The sequence below is a fragment of the Anabrus simplex genome, chromosome 5, assembly GCF_040414725.1.
Source record: "Anabrus simplex isolate iqAnaSimp1 chromosome 5, ASM4041472v1, whole genome shotgun sequence".
Taxonomy (NCBI): domain Eukaryota; kingdom Metazoa; phylum Arthropoda; class Insecta; order Orthoptera; family Tettigoniidae; genus Anabrus; species Anabrus simplex.
The window spans coordinates 35324468-35346129 of record NC_090269.1 but is presented as its reverse complement, the minus strand read 5'-3'; the positions used below and the strand labels follow the sequence as shown (position 1 = coordinate 35346129).

The 21662-nt window shown below is 38.6% G+C and overlaps 1 protein-coding gene across 3 annotated transcripts in view; it reads right to left on the bottom strand.

Annotated features, from left to right (window-relative positions):
- LOC136873706 (uncharacterized) overlaps positions 1-21662 on the bottom strand; it is a 542234-nt gene that overhangs the window by 402924 nt on the left and 117648 nt on the right. For all 3 annotated transcript variants that reach the window (XM_068228013.1, XM_067146839.2, XM_067146840.2), the window contains one exon: positions 4665-4782. In XM_068228013.1, the coding sequence (XP_068084114.1) occupies positions 4665-4782 (118 nt within the window). The remainder of the gene's footprint in view (positions 1-4664; positions 4783-21662) is intronic.

Genomic DNA, 21662 nt, shown 5'->3' with positions numbered 1-21662 from the left:
TGCTCACTTATGGCGTACTGAAGTAAGCGATCGCTCTGCAGTGTGTGATGCATCAAGACCCCTACTCCAGACATCCCCTCAACCATTTCCGTTCACTACCAGAGCCGCTAATTCTAAATATCAGTTTATATTTAATGCACCCTCATATGTTGCTGTGTCATGATCTATTCTTGAGTGTTTCTTTACTCTCAATTTATAGTCAATAAAGTTGGGAACTTACGGAATTATCAACATTAACGCCTTTCACAAGCAGAGCTATTTGATAACTAAAATGTGCCTCATCACATACTAAAGCTCAATTCAAAGTTTAACAAAGATTTCATATTTTCTTTCCTTACACACAATTTAACAAATGAACATTCATTAATTATTTTGCATTAGCACCATATCAAACATGTCAATTACATGTTTATAACCAAATAATTATACGTAGCAGGTAATGCCCAACTTCAGAGGCAGCCCTACCCAGGGAGTGGTGCTCCTGCCTAGGAGAGTCCAAGAGCATACTGACCCAGTGAGTAACATCTGGTAAGGGTCCCAGTTCATGGTTGCGAGTGAAGACCTCAATGGCACCTACTGAGGAGAAGGTGAACTTCAGTACGGTGGAGATGGCAGAAGAGGCACCCTGGACTAGGGATAAATATGGGTACAATCTAAAGCGGCCAATGGTTTCGGACAGATGAGGCTCGTTAGAAGGGCTGATGGTCCCTTGGTGGAGGTGATACCACGAACGTCCATTTAGCAGCGTCTGCACTCAATGTTAGGGGCGGCTGCAAAAGGTGTCTGTTACCCCATGTTAGGGGCAACTAAAAAAAATCCTGGCAGCAGGTATAAAATGCCTTTGGGTGCGCTAAGCCCACTGTACTAATAGCTTATAAAATGACAGAGTAAGTCGAGGCCTCAGAAATGGTTAAGACAGCCCCCAAAAGTGACACGCAGATCCTGGTTTTCTCATCCTGGGGAAAAAAACAACTATGGAGGTCCTCGATTCACAACCCGACCCAAAAGACTGAAAACAGGAAATAAAGAAGTCAACTAATAATAATAATAATAATAATAATAATAATAATAATAATAATAATAATAATTGTTGTAAGGCCTCAGCTTCTGTGAGCGGGCAGTATGATTTGATGCCAACTATTTTTCCTGCATGCCAATTTCAATATTCCATTCTACTCTTGGGCAATCTGACAGAATTTTAATTGTCGGTTGAACAGCAAATGTGTCATCAGAGATCTTTATCATGCCAACGTCATACAATATGGAGTGTTGTACCATTTTCACCGTCCTGATAACGAGATAAACGTGGTCATACGATGTTAGAATTTGCCCAGCACGCGAGAAAATTCACTTGGTTGGGCTATACATTAAAAAAATATATACGGACACAATGAATCCAAGGGGCTGTGGTTATCAAAATAATAAAATACGGGTGCAGAAAGTCAAAGAAGCTGTAACATGTCGGAGAAAAAAAATACTAATTTGGCGATGCAGACAGGCCATGGTTTCGGGAGTTAGATGTGCGGACCGGCAGAATCCATGCGGCCGTGATATAAAAAAAGAATGGAATGTTTTTGGGATTGTTAAAAATCGAGTTGGACAATAAAAAATTTTCACTGCAACGGGACGAGATTTTCTACGCAGAAGTAACCGTCGTATTTAGAAGGGAGAAAATTAAGCTAAAGAATTAGTACTTCAAGCAAATCTTAAAGGATCACACCAAAATCTAGCGTTTTACCGAACAGATTAGATAATTAAAATCAAGAGAGAAGAAGTTTAAACACTTCGTCGGTAGCCGTAACTCCAATTCAAACTTCGTGTATTGCATTAAACGAGATAATATCTATACACTGAAGATATTAACGACAGTGAAATTGAGAGCTGACTAGATTGTATTCTTAAATTCTTGTCACTAGATTCTATCGTTGAAGTTCTGATTTGGATTACTTGTAGAAAAAGTTACGAATTAGATCCTGAATAATATATTGCAGAAGACTATGTCCCTGATCCTAATGACAATGTTCAATATTCTGTCGCATGTAATCATCGCCGTCATCATGAGGAGCTAAACTAGAGATGGATCTGACAACCTGACGGAAGCCGCCCTGCCGATGCTGCTATCCCAAGCCTGCTATCCCAAATCTGCATTCCAGTGTATAATCATGACGCAGTAGATGTCCAGTGCCAGCCCGCAGGCCGTGGATGATCACGTGGAAACCTAGCCCAGTCTAGTAACATCGGCAAATGACAGCTAAGTTCCGATATTCTTTTATTGGTAGTAGTAGTTAGAAATGTTAGAAGTAATATATAAATTAAGCTGTGAAATTTGTAGTGCGAAAGTTGTTTTTCGTGTCTTCGAGAGAAAATTCCAATCGGCAAAATCTTCGCAAAGAGTTTAATGTGGTTCATTGATACGTGTGGACGTAGGTATTCTTCAATAATGTATAATCAATGCCAATACGTAGGAATGTTTACAATCATATATGCTGAGATTTAAGGTGATTTTCTTCCTGTGCTAAAATGAAACGACATATTTAATACGGTAAACTTTAACCGTAAAACAGAAAGAAGATAATAGTTTAAGTGTTATTTAGACTTGGTTGCCGATTCACCACAATTACATGTGAGTAAATATGAGCTTACGTTATTCAAATATGTATTTATTTTTTCATAGCGACGTAAATATTTTGTGATATGACTGAAATCTAACCCAATTATGCAACGTCGTAGTTTCAGTGTGGTATGTTGAAATGTTATGCCGCGGGGAAAGTGATTGGTAGATAAGGTTATGAGAAATATGTTGTGGAGAATATAGATATGAATATTCGTTGAGATACATGTGAATTTGAATATGGCGCGATATGATATTCCCAAATGATATATGGACGGGTGTATCCTTATTTGAAAGTTGTTGGTAGTAATTATGACTTGTTACTAACCATTAATATTATTTGATATGTGCGGCACGACTGTTAGAATGAAATGTGATATTTTTGGGTTAGATATAGGTGATTATACGACGTTACGTAACATGATGTAGTGGTAGGCTAACCGGAACTGTCTTCAAAATACAATCTATAAATGAAATATAAGTAAGGATAAAACTTGATGTCTTCTTGGAAAATTTCAAACGGGATAATGAATGTTATTTGATATTTATGGATGAAGCCATATTTTAAAGGGAGAAAAGTCTTCTTAAATTTTATTCTCTGCCATAAGCAAATGAAATACGTCACCAGCTGTATTCCTTGGGATGTTATGAGATATTATTCGGACCCAGATGCAAATTTGAGGCATGTCAGTTACATCGATTGATAGTATATCATTGCTATTATATAGTACCTACCGGAGATATTAGAATACTAGATGGTTACATTTACATATTAATGACATGATAAAATGATTGATATATATATATATATTTTTTTTTTTATGGAAGATAATTAATATAGCTGAAGAGAGCTATTGCTTTGGAACTTGTCTGACATTGCTGATGTTATAAATATTTTTTTTTTACAAGATACATGAAGATGCTATGAATATTTTTTTTGTTACAAGGAACTGAAAATAAGTGCATTCAGAATTGAAATTAAGTTTATTTTGTTTGATTTATCTAATTTATTCAATACATGTAACTACTTTCATTTATTCAATCATCTGATTTGATTAACTACTTTAATTCATTTAACAGCTACAATTTATGAATGCAGGCAAACGTTTCTTTGTTTTACATGAGGCGATTAAGATATTTATTCTGAAGGAATGATCGAATTTTTTACAGAGGCGATATAATATTTCAAGGAAAGCATGATGAATATTTGTTATAGAAAGTTATATATATATATTTCTTTTTCTCTTTTCTTCTATTAATTCATGATCATGAATAAAAAATTTAAATTTAAAAAAAGGAATTATTGAGGATAAATTATTTGATTTAGCAGATAAGTTTAGGTTGAACTTGCATGATGAACGTGCTATTGAAAGACAGATTTTTAGATAGTAATTGAGAATTGACATTTCCGGACGAATAATTTTGGCGGGTGAATCCTCAGTATGAAGAAATGGGTTCCCGGTCGAACCTTACGTAAAATATATACTCTTTTTGTTGGTGATGCTTAATAAAAATCCCTGAGAGATGTCGCGTAGCAACTTAGAGAATATTTTGACGATTGCAATGAGTCGAAGAGATGGAATTACTACGTCGGTTGAAATGATTTTGACATAAGTTAAATTTTACACGACGTATGCAAATTTGGATAGCTGCCGACATTTTAGCATCATATATTTATTGCATTGATCTGTTCATTCGATCCGAAGACATGACAGACATAATAGGGGAAATAGCCGGAGCATTTGACTGATCACCCAATATGGTGAAAAAAAAAAAAATAAAAATCCCCGTGGATCGGTGCAGTGTCAAAAGGACTTCTTTTGGCCCTTCAAAAATACGACTAACTCCACCAGGTTTGAAGCCACTATCTTGGGGTCTGGAGGCTGGCACTCTACCAATGATCAACAGAGGGAGCTAATAATTAGGTGTTGATATTATATTCAAGTTCAGTATACATTGCAAAATAACTAACATGCCAATTCTTTCATTTTTTAAAGACAGAGTATCAATAAGTAACAAAGAATTTAAAAATTTATAATGGAAAAATTCTCACCTCCCTGATATCTTGATAGAATAGATGGAAATACGCCAAACTCTCATTCATACATTTCCGCAGTTTAGCAGCACGATTTGGTTTCATGTAGCAATCCTTGACATTTGCAGTGACATTCCTGCCAGACAGAAAGGAACATACAATTTCAGATACTTTTCTAGTATACATGATATAAACTAATACTATACAGGTTCAGGGAGATCTTTTTGGTCTTTGTCGACAGCTGAGCTAGGTCTGTGATGAGCCAAGGCTCTTGTGATTAGCTAACAGAGGGAGAGGTGTGGGCAAGTTTTTTAAAGAACTATAGGGATATAATACAAAACTTGAAACACATACAGAAGAATGAGAAAACTAGGATTACTATATGAAAGAGCCATATGAAAAACTTGAATGAAGAAATATTAGAATAAATACATAAGCCTTGTACGGCAAACAGACACTGCAAAATACTCAGCTTATAAAGCAAAACTTTTAAAACTAGAATCTTACAGCATCCATAATTCAATACTTGCAATCATAGACAATGCAAGCCGAATTAACTTTTGCATTTGTATTCACAGGCATTGCTAATTCCACAATATTCTCAGAAAAGCACGGTTTCATTTACACCATTAAGACAAATCATAAAACTCCCACTTGACTCGACTAGGTGCCATCAAGACGATGTCGAATCCTGGCAATTGTATGTCTGGAGTATCTTCAGATGCTTCTGTTTTCTACAAGGCCTTACAGATCTTGCAAGGTCATATTCACTGCAAGTTTGATAATATCTACCATATTTCACAGCATAACCGTCACACTTGTTATACCAAAACTTTCAAAAATTTTGTAGGGTGTGACCATTACATGAAGAATTTTTAATATCAATATTTGTATTACTAAAAAAATAATTTATAACTAAATTGTATTTGATAGAAGTGTAAGGTACACGTGATACTCACGTATATACATCGAAATAATTAAAATAGTCCAAATCAAACATATAAATAAATAAATAAATAATACTGGTATACGTATGACGCATGGCTATCAGTGTATGGTTTCAGTGTATAGGATCCTTACCAGGATTATTTGATTTGAGAACTGGAAGAAAGTCCAAAGATAAGCAGCACAATTCGTAGTTTGACAATGTGGTTGTGAGACAATGTACAATTTCTTCACCAATGATAAGAGTTCTCATTTCAAAAACGTAAAGATGTAAGTTATCGCTTGTCGGCAACGTCGCTGGGGAATACCGGCACCGCACACACTTGTCTACTAGTATGGCATTCAAAGCCTTGCAACCAGGGGTACACTGGTATCAGAACGCACAGGCCAACGGTGACAAAATGGATCACTGTGGATCTAATTAACCAAAAAAAAACAGTTAATAAAGCGAAACCTCATTAAGACATTTCTGCAGGGGACAAGGAAAATGAATGTGCTGAATGAGAAAACTTACTACTGAGTACACAAATAAAACCTATCCAACAAGGATATGGGAACACTGGATAAGATTTTTCAGATACAACGGTGTTTTACATCGGGTTTCTGAGGATACAGTGAAAACTATATCTACCATTTCTAAAGATGAGAGGAGAATATTAAAAGGTGTGAAAAACATGAGATAACAAATGTGAAAAACTGCTGAGATTTAAAAAAATCACACTCTTTCCAAAAACAAATGTTAGTAGAACTGGCCACACTCATATATATTGAATTGAAGGTTACACTCGACCATGTGCAACTGCGACTTTGGCCGCCATTTTGAAACTGACAAAACTTTGATGTGACCAACCTAAATTATCGACTCAAAACTTGAAGATGCGGGTGCCAGTCCACTTCGATAGATTTTAATTTTATCCTCGTTAGTAAGGAATTTCACAACTTTTTCTGAATCCACAACTAGGCTGTCACAATACAAATATGCACCACACTAGTCAACTTCACACGATTATGTTCTAATACAAATGTAGGATATCAGGGGCCTGTTTCATAAAACTAACTAATAATATTAGAACTCATAAAACAAATTATTAGTTGTCAAAATTCTGTTTCATAAAGATGTATGCACGACTAATAAAATGGCTTCACTAATAATATTAGTTCATTAGTCAGCTGATACAGTTTGAGGTTAGAATCGATTTGTTGCATGTTCTTACAGTGGTTTGTTTTCGTTCCTTGCAGTAGGCTAGCGCTTGACCCACTCATACTCTGTGCTTTTTGTGTTTGACTACAACCGGAACCGGCTATTCAGTGCATTTTCAGATTCTTGTAAGTTTATATAGGCTACAATGGGTAAAAGAAACGACAATAATGTCAGGAAAGAAAGTTTCCTTAGAAAAGTGCTGGAGTTGAAAGGGCAGTTGTTCGGAGCCTTTTCACTAACCGTGACAAAGGACTCAAAAAGGCAAGCGTGGATGGAACTGCGGGATTATGCTGTGGCTATTGGGCTGGTCACAGCCGACAAAGATCACACTTATGTGCGGGATGCTACTTGGCCTAACATGAGGAGCAGAACAGTGGTAAGTTTTAGCTGTTGTTTTTCTCTTAGTTGGAGGTTATGTTAGTGTTTATTTACTAACTTCAAGCCACCCTTTTCTCAACTGGATGTCTATATTTTTTAAAGGGGGAGAGGGGGAAATAAGGAGACTATTAGCTCCGCAGTAGAGTTTACTGTGCTGTATACTACCCATAGTAATTTAACATTATGCATCACAATGGCGTAGCCAAGGGGGGGGGGGGGGGCACAGTGGGGCCGGGCCCCCCCAAAATATTTCCTGAAACTAAAGCGAGGATCAGCCGTTGTTTTACGTACGGTACGAACAACTTAAAAACGTACGCCGAAATGTTAAGTTAACGGAGCGACAAGAATCTACTAGCAGGGCTCAATAGGGCCATACCTAAATCTCCATATTTGTACTGCTTGAATGAAAGGAAGACACTTAGGATTGTGATGCGCGGGGATATTTTCCTGTAGAGGCCTCAGTATTGAGAACGTAACCGTGTGTTGACAAATGTCAAGACATGAAGAAAGGGGCAATTAGCAAGGGATTACACAGTAGGGGGCAGAAACGTGACCACCGAGATAACGGGGGGGCCACGTCCAGAAACAATTGCAAGCTTACAACATCATGTCAGCTTTTGCATATCGGTTCCAGGTAACAACAATGTCCTAGGGATCCTCGGGTTGTACGGTGGTTGAGAGATGTGCTGTGTTGCAGCGTTGGGCAGACTGACAGGATTGTGAGCTGCACGTTAGTTCCTCATTTTGTGCCATATAAGTAACTTTTTTTGAAGAGGGACCGTTTTGTCACTGAGAAGCCAACACTATGTGCATCCTCGGTAAGTTATGAAAAAGTTTTTATTTATTTTTACAGTAGCAAGACAATCGCGGAGTCGAGCCTAAGTTCGATAGGTAGGCCTATATATTTTGTCAAGTGCCTGGGGGCTGATTGGAACCTCAAATGGCACCATCAAAAGTGCGGGTAACTATTTTATAATTGGCGGACGTGATAACTCAGTTCTAATGGTTCTATCTTCTCATCAGGACGGCCCAGGCTTGAATCGCAGTCGATGCATGAAACATTTTTAAAATGGAAAGTCACGTTCTATTGATACAGATTCTACTTAAAACACTAAATCCCTTTCATTACGTTTCCTTACACTTTTGAGCCAGAACCGCATCATTTATGGTGGCGTATTTTGAGTATCCAACCATTCTTCGGACTTACCTTGTACCTTAAATGGTGAGTGGATGCAGTGGCATACCCACAAAATAATTTCAGGCCAGTAGTGTGGATACAACTTTTCCTTGGAAGGGGTTGTGAAAAGATTTTATTTTTTATTTAGAATTTGCTTTACGTCGCACCGTAGGCCTTATGGTGACGATGGGAAAGGAAAGGGCTGAGAGTGGGAAGAAGCGGCCGTGGCCTTAATTAAGGTACAGCCCCCAGTATTTTCCTGTGTGAAAATGGGAAACCACAGAAAACCATCTTTAGGGCTGCCGATAGTGGTGTTTGAACCCACTATCTCCCGGATGCAAGCACACAGCTGTGCGCCCCTAACCATACGGCCAACTCGCCCGGTGGTTATAAAAAGAAAGCCGGTCCTACCGAGTGCGGTGACGGTTCTTCAGTAGATATTGTTGGTTTTGATTGTTACCATGTACAATTATAGCTTCTGTACTCTTAACATACACCGGCTGCATTATTGAAACTGTTCGTAAAATTGATATCGTTCTTCGTTTGTGAGGAAGTGGAATCTTTATCTTTGTCTTCTTAAAAAAGGAACCACTTTGGTACTACACTCCGTGAAGGTGACTACCTTCCATGCCGTAGATATTTCGATTACGGGAGACTCAAGGAAAACTCTACTGCACCCAAAAACAAGGTTGTATCCTCCTCATCCCATGCCTTTCTTAACACTGTCAGTGTCAGGAATCGAATGCAGGATGCCGTAAGTCAAATTCGAATATAAGGAGACCTAAAAATAACCAGCCGGCCCTACAGTGTAGGGGTAGCGTGCCTGCCTCTTACCGGAGGCCCCAGGTTCGATTCCCGGCCAGGTCAAGGACTTTTACCTGGATCTGAGGGCTGGTACGAGGTACACTCAGCTCACGTGTTTATAATTGAGGAGCTATCTGACGGTGAGATGGCGGCCCCGGTCTAGAAAGCCAAGAATAACGGTGGAGAGGATTCGTCGAGCTGACCACAAGACACCTCGTAATCTGCAGGCCTCGGTGCTGAACAACCGTCGCTTCGTAGGCAATGGCGCTTGGGCCTGTTACGTCATGGAGTCTGGTTTAGAAAAGTGAACAGAGAAGGAAGCGACACCCCTGCATGGCTCCTTAGCTTCCAGCTAGTTCTTCTGTCCAGCCTAATGCATTTAGGACAGTAAGGAAACGTACGCCTTAATAAATGCTCCTCAGAAAAACTTTTGTAAAAATACTAACTGCATCTATTCATAACAATAATCACAAACGCCTTCTTTTCATGTGGCTCAGTAGGTTGTGTCTCTGTCCTTCTGAGTCCGAGTTCGCAGGTTCAAATCCCGGCTTGGATTGGTAACCCTTAAAACGGTGTTGAAATGGCAACAGCTCAGTGTCGTTGGTTTCTGACACGTTAATAAAAACTATACATACGAATATTACCGTCACAAAACTCTAACTTTATACTACTATATTCTGTATCCCAGGCTTGTGAGGAAAGTAATTAACAATTTACTTTACGTCGCACCGACACAGATAGGTCTTATGGCGACGGTGGGATAGGAAAGGCTTAGAAATGGGAAGGAAGCGGCTGTGGCCTTAATTAAGGTACAGCTCCAGCATTTGCTTGGTGTGAAAATTGGAAACCACGGGAAAACATTTTCAGGGCTGCCGACAGTGGGGTTCGAATCCACCTCCCGGATACAAGCTCACAGCTGCGTGGCCCTAACCGTGTTGGAAACTAATAGGACAAGGTAAACCCTACATAGCATGTGTTGTAACGCGTATTTTTCTTTACCAACTAACAAAAGAACTATACCCATACGCTTTACATTATATATTTATTTGTTTGTTTATTTATTTATTAGTGCCTTCAGTACAGTGGCGAAGTTAGGGCTCCAGGCCCTCTCGTACACTTAACCACATACTGATCAGAATCTTAAATAAAATACTGAGATACTTAAAATAGTTAAAACTGCATAAATTAATAGAATTGAAAATAAATTTTAAATAAATTACTTACTAAATTAATATTAAAAACTCTTAAAAATGGCTAATCCTCAGGAACGCACACATTCATACTTCAACCATTCAGTCAGCTGTCCTCAGCAGGTAGTCTCGGCAGGTGACCTTAAATCGTGATTTAAAAAAGCTAGTTTCTCTGGCCTGAACTGGCAGGGAATTACATAATCTGGCGACAGTCACCACAAATTATGTATTAATTTTATTTGTGCGGTGCAGTGAAATAGAAAGAATGAATCTAGAACGTGGATTTAAGTTGTGAAATGATGATAAAAAGATGAATTTAGAAGAAATATACATTGGCTGACTTTCAGCTACCACTCTGATCACCATCGTTAAAGTGTGTAGCTGCCGACGTTTATCAGACATCAGCCATGAGACAGCCTGTTAGTATGGGGTGATATGAACATCGTACCCGATATTGTAAATAAATCGCAGGCAGGAATTCAGCGCTCGTTGAAGTTTAAGTGTTTTTTTCCTCGTTATGTCAACTAAAACAATGTCACAATAATCAAGAATAGGGAGAATGAGTGTCTGTATTCGTTTGGCCTGTAGCTCAAATGGAAATACATCCCTCTGCCGTTTAAGAGGGTGAAGAACTCCAAAAAAGTGTTTACGTATTTGTTTCATGTGATCACACCAATCAACTGCTTCATTCATCATTACGTCGGGATTTTAAACCGTTTTACTGTAGGAAATAATTCAGTAGGATAGGCGGGATTGCGACATTGTTTGAGCAGCTCAGTAATTTTCGAGATCCAATTATAATTGTCTGAGATTTTTTTGCAGTTTAGTATGAGAGAGCTTCGTTGTGCATATACAGTACACTGAGTCGTCGGAGGTCCCTGTTAATATCTTGTCTTGCAGTGCCGATATATTTGAAGATCGCCAGCACAGAGGTCATGTGTGTTATTTCCTGTCACAGATGGTATGTCATTGATAAAAATACAGAAAATTAGGGGCCGTAGAGTACTTAAGATGCGGTTAGATTCGAAGTCTTTGTCATCTAGGGTTTGTTTATAATGTCGAAATAACGAGTCACGGTGGGCCATCATTCTCTTGCCTTCATCATCTAGCCATGGACAAGGAGGACGAGAAACCTGTATTCGACGCACGTGTGTGTGTATATCTTTGTCGCATTATTTGTATAAAATGTCACTTCTTTATTGCTTATCACATGACCATTATTATAATAACATTACCGTATTTATTCTAAACCAGAATATTGCATCCTTACTCAAACTGTTTATTCTTGCATTCAATTCACTTGTACTCGGAATATATGAAATGCTGCAGTTATGTTGGGATGGGAGTAACAGATGTAGCCAGGGTCGGGGGGGGGGGGGGTGTCGTACAAGCAAGTCCAGACACCCCAGGAGTTTTAATGAATGTACTGAATGTATTATTTTATATATAATGTGCATTAATATTAGCTTACGGAGTCCGACTCAATGATCAGTGTTGAGGCCTTCGGTTAAGACGGTTCCGGGTTCGATTCCCGGCTGGGTCGGGGATTTTAATTGCGTCTGATTAATTCTTCTGGCTGGGGACTAGGTATTTGTCCCAACATATTCAGACAACATACTACACTACCAACCACCAAAGAAACACACAACACTGATTACATCCCTCTATATAGGGTTGGCGTCGGGAAAGACATCCGGCCATAAAACAGGGCCAAATCCACATGTGCGACACAGTTCGCACCCGTGACCCCACAGATGTGGGAAAAGAAGAGGAAGAAGAAGAAGTAAATTACTATTAGCTTCCGGAATCCGTACGAATTCACCACTCTTACTTGGATCCAAGGACACCCATTTCCTTTTTCGGTATTCTACACCACCTAAACTATGGATGTTTGGACACCTATCAAAATAAAATTCTGGATGAATGCCCCCCCCCCCCCCAAACTGAAATCCTGGCTACGCTACTGATGCATCATACATCCATCCTGTGTTTTTATGACTGTGACTGAGCAGAACATAACCTGAAATGAATTCCAGTGATATTTATATATCTTTGTTATAATATGCAAAAAAGCATACAAAAATTATTGTATACAATAGATGTAGGTAGTACTTTAGTATAGTCAGTTATAACAGGATGTCCTTCTTCTAGACTTACATGGTTTCTTTTATTTACAGGCAAAAGTTGATAATGCTTATCAGACTGGAAGTGGGGGAGGAAGTAGCAAAAAATTAGATGTCGTAGACCACCTGGTTCTTGACATTATCGGAAGAGAATCTCCTGTTTTACAGGGATTCGGAACAGAAGATTCTCCTGGAGAAATCGTTCTTCCTGCAATGGGACCAACTTCAGCTTCGACCAGCGACTATATAGTGGCGTTGGAAGAAAGTAGGCCTATATCTGCCACTGAAATTGATGGAAGCTGGCAAAATGGGGAGCTCCAGCATCAGCAGGAGACACCTAAGGCTAGAGGTAAGCTGGAAATGATTGAACTTAAGACTGTATTCTGGTATCTAATTCCACCTCTTGACTGCGACTTCTTTGTGTGACTTTAAACTTACAGGCTCAGGCTGCCCGCTAGTAACCAAGATCTGTTTTCCGGATTACATATAGTGGAACACTGTACATAATAATGTGATGCTTGAGCATACTCTGGTATAGTCATCTTGAAACATATTTTCCATGAACACTAATGGCATAAAGAACTTGAAATAAATGTATCATATGTCAAAAAAGCTACACTTTATCATAAAATATCAATCTGTGAAGTGGATCATCAGCAATCCCATTGTACACAGCCACTACAACCAACAAAAATTGACTACATTGCTCACAGCAAGCCATCAGTCATTCTTCTAATGCCTGTGCTCATCAGGGACCCTTTCTTGAAATTGGCACGAGTGAGCATAGCAGTTTTAAACACCCTCATAACAGAAATGTGTGGATTAGTGTTCAGAAACTTGGGTACGTTCCCAGTTCCTGTCGCAAATGGAAGTGTCGTTAAATATGTAAGCTGGTCAACTAGTGTGTACAAAAAACACCACTGACACAGTCCTTTATTTGTAGAATTCTTTTCTGTGATAACTTCCTTTTTCTATAATTTTTTCTCCTTAATAGCAAGGGAAAATCTGGGACAAATTGGGGCAAATATTCGTTTATAGGAAGGGGAGTTAGGGATAGGAATAACTTACCAAGGGAGATGTTCAATAAATTTCCAATTTCTTTGCAATCATTTAAGAAAAGGCTAGGAAAACAACAGATAGGGAATCTGCCACCTGGGCAACTGCCCTGAATGCAGATCAGTAGTGATTGATTGATTGATTGACAATACTTGAGCACCTCTGCAGTATGCAAATTATATGGGCAGATTTTAAAACATTGGGTGTTTGAAGAAAAAAAAAAAAACACATTAAGATAAAAGTTATTGTCTTTTTAATCTGTAATATTATAATTTAAATTTTGGTTCAATGATTACAAGGCAATTAGGCCTACAAATTTATATTTACCCGTTGGTGCAAGGTCCGCCATTTTGCACGATCTTGGGCATCGTGTGCTCTTAACACGAGAGTCTTCGTATCATTTACTGTGTCATGCCAGCTTTGCTCTGGACGTTCGTGTGGACGTTGCCCATTAATTTCAAAGGAGTGAGTTAAATTGGCTCCGGGCGAGTTGGCCATGCGGTTAGGGGTGCGCGGCTGTGAGGTTGGATCTGGGAGATAGTAGTTTCGAATCCCACTGCGGAAGCCCTGAAGATGGTTTTCTGTGATTTCCCATTTTCACACCAGGCAAATGCTGGGGCTGTACGTTAATTAAGGCTATGACTGCTTCCTTCCAACTCCTAACCCTTTCCTATCCCATCGTCGCCTTAAGACCTATCTGTGTTGGTGCGACGTAAAGCCGCTTAAAAAAAAAAAAAAAAACCTGTTCCAGATGCGGCACACAGGACATGACCATACCATTTCAGATGCTTTTCCTGTGCTTTCTCAGTGATGGGTGCAATGCTCATTTGCTAGTGAATGGTGTCGTTTTTGACATGATACAAGTGTGATGCCTATCAACAGCAAAGCGTATACATTTCCATATTATACAATTTATTAACTTCATTATATATACCCGCACTGACTTTTGCTCACCTGTAATGGAGTGTGTTCCACCTTCCAATACCTATGTTATTGTAGGCCTTTATATGTTTAGGACTAACACATTACACACGGTATTGATAATATTTAGGACAAAAAATAGCTGAAGATGTCTCTAATAGAGACTAAAACATAATAGCCAAAGATGTCTCTATTACAGATTATTTATAAAGGCTGGTGTTTAACAATTTATTCCTGTCATTAGTCTCAGGGTACCCATTTTCTGGAAAAATAGGGAAAGCATGGAAAACACAGGGAAATGAATTGTCTCATCAAAATTAATCTTTCAGTGTAATACTGTACCCAAACGTAATGATCGAGACTGATATTAGGCGCGACATGAGCCGAACGCAGTGAGTAGTATTTTGAGAGAGAGATAGAGACAGATAGTGAACACATGCGGTAATGAAGAAGAGTGAATGAAAAAGAGAGACATACTTGCACGAACCGCTCAAATGTTCCAAATACAGTGTGTCCCACTCCCAGCACGGCCGGGAGACTACATGCATGTTCTGAGCGGTATATTCATAACCTTCTGCGTATTCTGTGTCCACTATTACTACATTTATTGCTTACTCATGCACCCAATAGCCTTCATCATGAATACTAACCTCTTTAATTTCACTATGTACGGAGGATTTTGAGATACCGACTTCTTGTGCAACACATTGTACAGATGTAGTGGGAGATCGTACGAATGATGTGTTAATGTCGATATTTTTTTTCCAATAGAATCCTTCGTTTCAGTTTAGGAATCACAACATTAAGTGATCCTGTTAATTTATTCACGAGATATCTGTTTCTCTACCTGGAAGAGGAACCCCGGGAAATCTCTTCTGAAATTGCCTACTCACCTCTTTATGAATCAGTTTTTACATATGTGTCATACATAAGAATTCTTTGTTCAAGTATGAATTTCACTAGCATTTCAACATTTTAATAATGTAATTAATCTAATTAATTCTACTGTAATTCAGCCCGACGTGATCTTGTAACAAATGTATCGCTTCACGGCTTCCCACGACACACAAACTTGAGTACTATACGCAAACTTTTTCTTGAGCCCAATTTTTACGGGGTGAGGGGTAAGGAGGGAGCGCTGACGGTTCCGGTTATACTGCCAACTGGGTGGAAATGAAATCTGAATTGAATCGATAATATGATCGATAGATATGAATTTTCTAAACATTTATTATCTTACGCCAACAACTCTGTTACACATACATTATTTAACATTATATAACATTTCTCGATGCGAATCTTGTTCCTAGCATGAATTATATAGTTTGGCTTTGCTGTGTAAACAACATCAGTACTAGTTCGTAAAGTGTACGCCAGATGTCGTACAGCGATGCATAGTTTGTGTTTCAAAGGTTGCCAATATGGATGTCGAAGATAACCGAGGTCTACCGATTCAGCACTAGGGAGCTCAGGGGTCAAGAAAAGGTTCGTGTATAGTAACTGACCTCCTCATGTCAATGCAGCGAGTCTGCGTGAGGTTATGAATACACCGCCCGGAGTGTGCATGTCGACTACCAGCTCCGCTGGGAGCGTGACACACTGTACCAGCTTCTCCACCGTAGCTACCATTATGGACTTCACTCATAACCCTGGCTGGGACCCTCCGTATTTATTTGCGGATGCAGCCTCTGGAGGTTGGCGGGCTCCCCTCAGGCAATCACACATCAATGGGGGAAAGTTATTATCTATGAACATTTAATTTTACTATCAAGGTCTGGAATTAAGTTTTATTACGAGTGAATTTTAAGCTACACCACATGTAATACTAGATACATCACACGTCTCTTGCACTGCCTCCTTTAAGCGGTTACCAGAAGTACAGGTATGTCTTTTTCATTAAATGTCTTTCGCTACCACACATGCGCACTCTATCTGTCTCCATCTCTCTCTCAAACTACTATTCGCTGCGTATGACTCACATTGCATCTAATATCAGTCTCTCTTGATCGTTCCATCTGGGGTACAGTCTTAGATTGAAAGATTAAATTTGTCCATAAAATAGGTACCCTGAGATCAATAGCGGGAATAAATGATTAAACATTAGCCAATACAAATTAGCTTAACTGTAAGTCTTAACTTTCACCTAATTTTCTCCTTTTTTTAAAATAGGTACTGTCAAGAAGAGGGTACTCATCCAGCATCCCCAGGAAAGCAAAGAAATAGAGTCCCTCAAAAAACGGAAGCTTCAACTTGAAGTCCGGAAGCTGGAGCTGGAGGTGTGGGAGAAGGAAAATTTACTCAATATTGAGCATTCACCCCTCACAAGTGGTGTTCAGGAACGTGGAAAAAAGGAACTTTCTGTACCAAACAATGAATATTTAATTGTAGAAAACAATGATGGTAACTTTGTTGTGGTTCAGCCTCAGATATAAAAAGTGTAAATAAAAATCATAAAAAGCGCAAAATTACTGTGTTGGGTGTTCATATGATTTGTCTTTTATTCATCACAATGTCTGTTCACACGAAGTGGTCATAAAGGAAATGCAGTTTTTCTTGAGCCTGGACTGGAACCTCCTCACCCTCCTGAATATCCTCTTGCTCCAAATGATCCTCTTCCATTTCAGGAGCCATGTAGTTATCTAGACGTCTTGACAGGTTACAAAGTACTAAGCATTGATAACTTTACAAGCAAAGGTGGGATTTAATCGCATACCAATGCTAACGACAGGAAATTTTTCTTAAAGGAGTCCTATTGCACACTCTATAACCCTCCTTGTTTTTTTATGTGCTCTTAAAAATCTTTGTTGAGACTGACTAGCAAAATCTTGGATTACTGGTAGTATGAGCCAAGATTTTAAACGATAGATGGAGTCTCCAAGCAGAACTGCACCAGGGAAAGGTCTCCAGCCATTAGCCATCCTATTGTTCAAGCCACTTAATCTTAGAACCCTAGCATCGCTGACACTGCCAGGCCAGTTTGCACATACATAGTAAAATTCTAAATTTGGCCCACATACTAGCAGAACATTCAAGGAATGTTTCCCATGTCGATCAACAAATGCCGGTTCATATGCACTTGGTGCATCAATTTTGATAAGTGTTCCATCAAGTACTCCACAAATTAAAGGAATACCACCAAGTTCAGTGAATCTGGCAACTACTTCACCACAGTCAGCTGGCCAACGTACAACATCCTGAAGAAGAGTGTCATTTATCGCAGTCACAACTCGGTGCACAACTCTGCAGACTGTTGCTTTTGAAACACCATGCATATCGGAAATACAATGATACTGTGCACCACTAACTAACCAGTGTAGTGCAATCTGAAGCTGCTGTTTTGAGGTTAGTGCTTCATTCCTTGCAGTGGGAGATTCTAAGATATTACCAATCCTATCAAGCACATATTCAAATGTTCTGTAATCTAACCTAAATCTCTCATTGTATTCATATGATTGTTCCATACCCGTATAGGCTGTTCTTGGCCTAAAAGTTCTTGGACGGCGAATATAAACTCTCTCCTCATTACTATTTGAATCAGAGTCAACCATTTCACTGATCTTCACAATTTTATGCCAATATATCAATATACCACACACTTTGGTTTCACTAATAATATGAAATATGAGTCAAAATACACTAATAGAAATAATCCCAATAATATGAGTAAATTTTATTAGTTATGTTGTCTATGAAACAATTTACTAATATTATTAGGAACATCTACTAATAATTTAGACTCCTAAACTAATAACTAATATTATTAACTAATAATTTTATGAAACACAATACTAATATTATTAGTTAATATTATTGGTTTTTACTAATAATATTAGTGAAATATGTTTTATGAAACAGGGCCCAGGCGACAAATATTAGCTATTCTTCACTGAACCACCCAACACAAAATCAATTTCTAATTTCTGAATGGAATGCGAAATACAAAGACAAACAGGCTCACTGTTTACTCAGCGATCTCACTCCTAACTGGCAAGCAAAACGTAACATTCCTGAGGCTAACGGCTTGCTCCCCAAAGGTGCCATTTACCCTATGAAAAAGTTCAGGAATTCAAGGCCATTTCCTGTCATCATGCAACTGTAGTGCAGTTGGAAATCATGTTTCTTTTACAAGAAATGACAAACAACAGTTTCAGGGCTAGGAAAAATGTGATCATACTAAGCAGTAATAGCAAAAATTCGTGGCATGATAAGCGAGGTATTTTTATATAGATTAAATAGGATGAGAATCAGAACTTCAAATTTATGATGTGCTAAGTGGGAAAACTTATTAACCGAGGAAAGCACTAGCGAAGTTTCTCGGTATCTGTTCTTGTAACTGGTAACATTGAAATCAATGTGTCCTTATTTCATTAATACTGTCATGTTATCAGCCGCCAAGGGCCACATTCTTGTCGTCTACTATAATACATAATCGAACATTCCCGTATAGGAAATTTACGAATTAGTACACCCCTGCTTGTAACTCTGCATTTCTCCATGTCCTGGAGGTATGATGTAGGTTTTTCCCGTTTTGTGTTTATTAGGTACTCTCGCGGAAGTATCAACTGATCTGGAAAGTACAGATGCACGTGTGTGTTTGTAAGCGACGTGATTACTGTACCCTGTGTGTGTAGAGTTTATGTCAGTAATATCATTTTGTCATTTTTATTAGATTTATATTTAAAAGCTATAAATTTCATTTTTGTTCCATACAGAAGTGCAACTATAAGAAATAAATTGATGACAGTCCACCTTCTCAATACAGTGTATCAAGTAAATAATACAGGGTGCGCACAAATGATTTGAACGGTTTCAAAAAATTCATGTTTGTTTAATATTTGTTGTAACATTACAAAATTACTGTATATAGACAGAAAAATTCACAAAGTTTTTTATGAGCCTATACAAGTGCTCGATGTGTGCTCCATGACTGATTCTACGCACATCAACTCTATAGTCAAGTTCGTCCCACACCTGACGAAGCATGTCACTGTCAATTTGACCAAAGGGGTTGATGATGCAGGCCCGCAGTTCTGTTAGATCAGCTGGTAATGGTGGTGTAAAAACTGCATCTTTCACATAACCCCATACGAAGAAGAACAGCAGATTTCCAGAAAGATAGATCAGTCACATCAGGAATGAAGATCCCTCCCTCATGTCATGGCCTCCACGCTCTCCTGACCTCACCCCTTGCGACTTCTTCGCATGGGGTTATGTGAAAGACGCAGTTTTTATGCCACCATTACCGGCTGATCTAATAGAACTGCGGGTCTGCATCATCAACGCCTTTGGACAAATTGACAACGAAATGATACGTCAGGTGTGGGACAAACTTGAACATAGAGTTGATGTGTGTAGTCACTCATGGAGCATATATCGAGCACTTGTAGGCTCATAAAAAAAAACTGAGTTTTTCTGTCTGTCTATATAATTTTGTAATGGTAACAACAAACAGGAATTTTTTGAAATCGCTCAAATCATTTGTGCGCACCCTGTATTACCTTTCATGTGTCAACACTAATAAAGTGGAGAGATCATGGTATTGAAGAGAACCAATTTTCTAATATACAGTTCCCAAAGAAAGGTGTAGCAAGCATTTCGTCAGTTGACCTGTACATTTCTATTGATGGTTTCTTGTCAATACCCATCAATATACAGTAATTGGTGATAAAAAGTTATAAATATAGTCAACAACATCCACCCTACCTTTTGGAGTTAACTTTTCTTTGAGATTAGATTATTTACTTGATATATTGAAAAAGTGGACTCTATTGTCAATTTATTTCTTATTTAATTAGATACGCTGGCTAGCTCTTGTTACAAAGTACAAACGCAGGCAGATGCTGTTTGACACATCTTCATATCCTGTAATAAAGACACAGACCTACATATAGCATGAGTTTACAAAATAAACAGATCATGAGATTATACAAATAATATGCATTGAATATTTAGGTCGGATCCCTATCACTCTTAACTATGCCTTCAACAAATCAAGGCAAGTTTAGTAGTTTGCGACATTTAGTGTGTGTTACTGACGCAGCAATTACAACGGACTTTATTGAAGGTGTACTAAACAATGACAGTTATTTCAGCTTTGGGGATATGATTTAGAAAACGATATTGGAGAAGCTATTAGTTCAAGTGGCGAAAGCGAAGGAGATATGTTCCTATAGGGTCAAGGGAGGAGTCTGACAATGGTCAGAACATAAAACCTCATTATTACACTGATGGAATAGCGGGCGTTCAAACACACACAAGACTGTTGATGGTACGTCTATACAAATTTTTGAACATTTCTTTGATAAGTAATCACCTTCAATCATTACTGATCTGCATTTAGGACAGTCACCCAGGTGGCAGATTCCCTATCTGTTGTTTTCCTAGCCCTTTCAATATGATAGTTACAGATAGTTCAATTTGATAGTTACAGAAACAAATTTAGATCAGGGAAAAGTGAGGGAAACCACCAATGGAAAAGTACTGGTCAACCGACGAACTCTTTCTACACCTTTCTTTGGAAACTATATGTTAGAAAATAGGTTCTCTTCTATACTTTGATTTCTCCACTTTATCAGTGTTGACACACCAAACGATGACAAACTGCATAAGATTTAACCTGTATTTACATACCTTACAAGTAAATTTAGACACAGTTATCGGACTCTGTAAAAAATTCACCGTAGACGAAAGTATAATATGCGGAAGAAGCAACTAGCGTGGAAGCAATTCATTAGAATGCAAAGAGCCAGCTTTGGAATCAAAAGTTTTGATTTATGTGAGAGTGGGACTGGTTATCTTTACAACAGCAGTATTTACCCAGCGGAAAGTTACACACAAGACCGGAGACCGGAACTTAGGGCTTTCAGGTTCAATTATAATGCATCTAATGGACCTACTATTAAACCAGGGCAGAACAGTGTATCTGGACAATTGGTACAGTTCTCCAAAACTGTTTACAGCTCTCCATAATAAAGGAACAAATGTCATTGGAACTGTACAAAATATCAATGGAATACTGAAAAAGAAGATATAGTGTGGTGGACTGATGGCTCAAAGACTGGGGATGGCACAAGAGGGATCAAAGAGAGAAGACCTGAGAGATCAATCCAGATGAGCCTGGGCAAACACACTACAGTCTTTAAAGATGAAGTGACAGCTATCACAACATGTCTTGAAGAAAATTGGAAAATGAACTATAGGAATAAGAACATTTTCATTTTT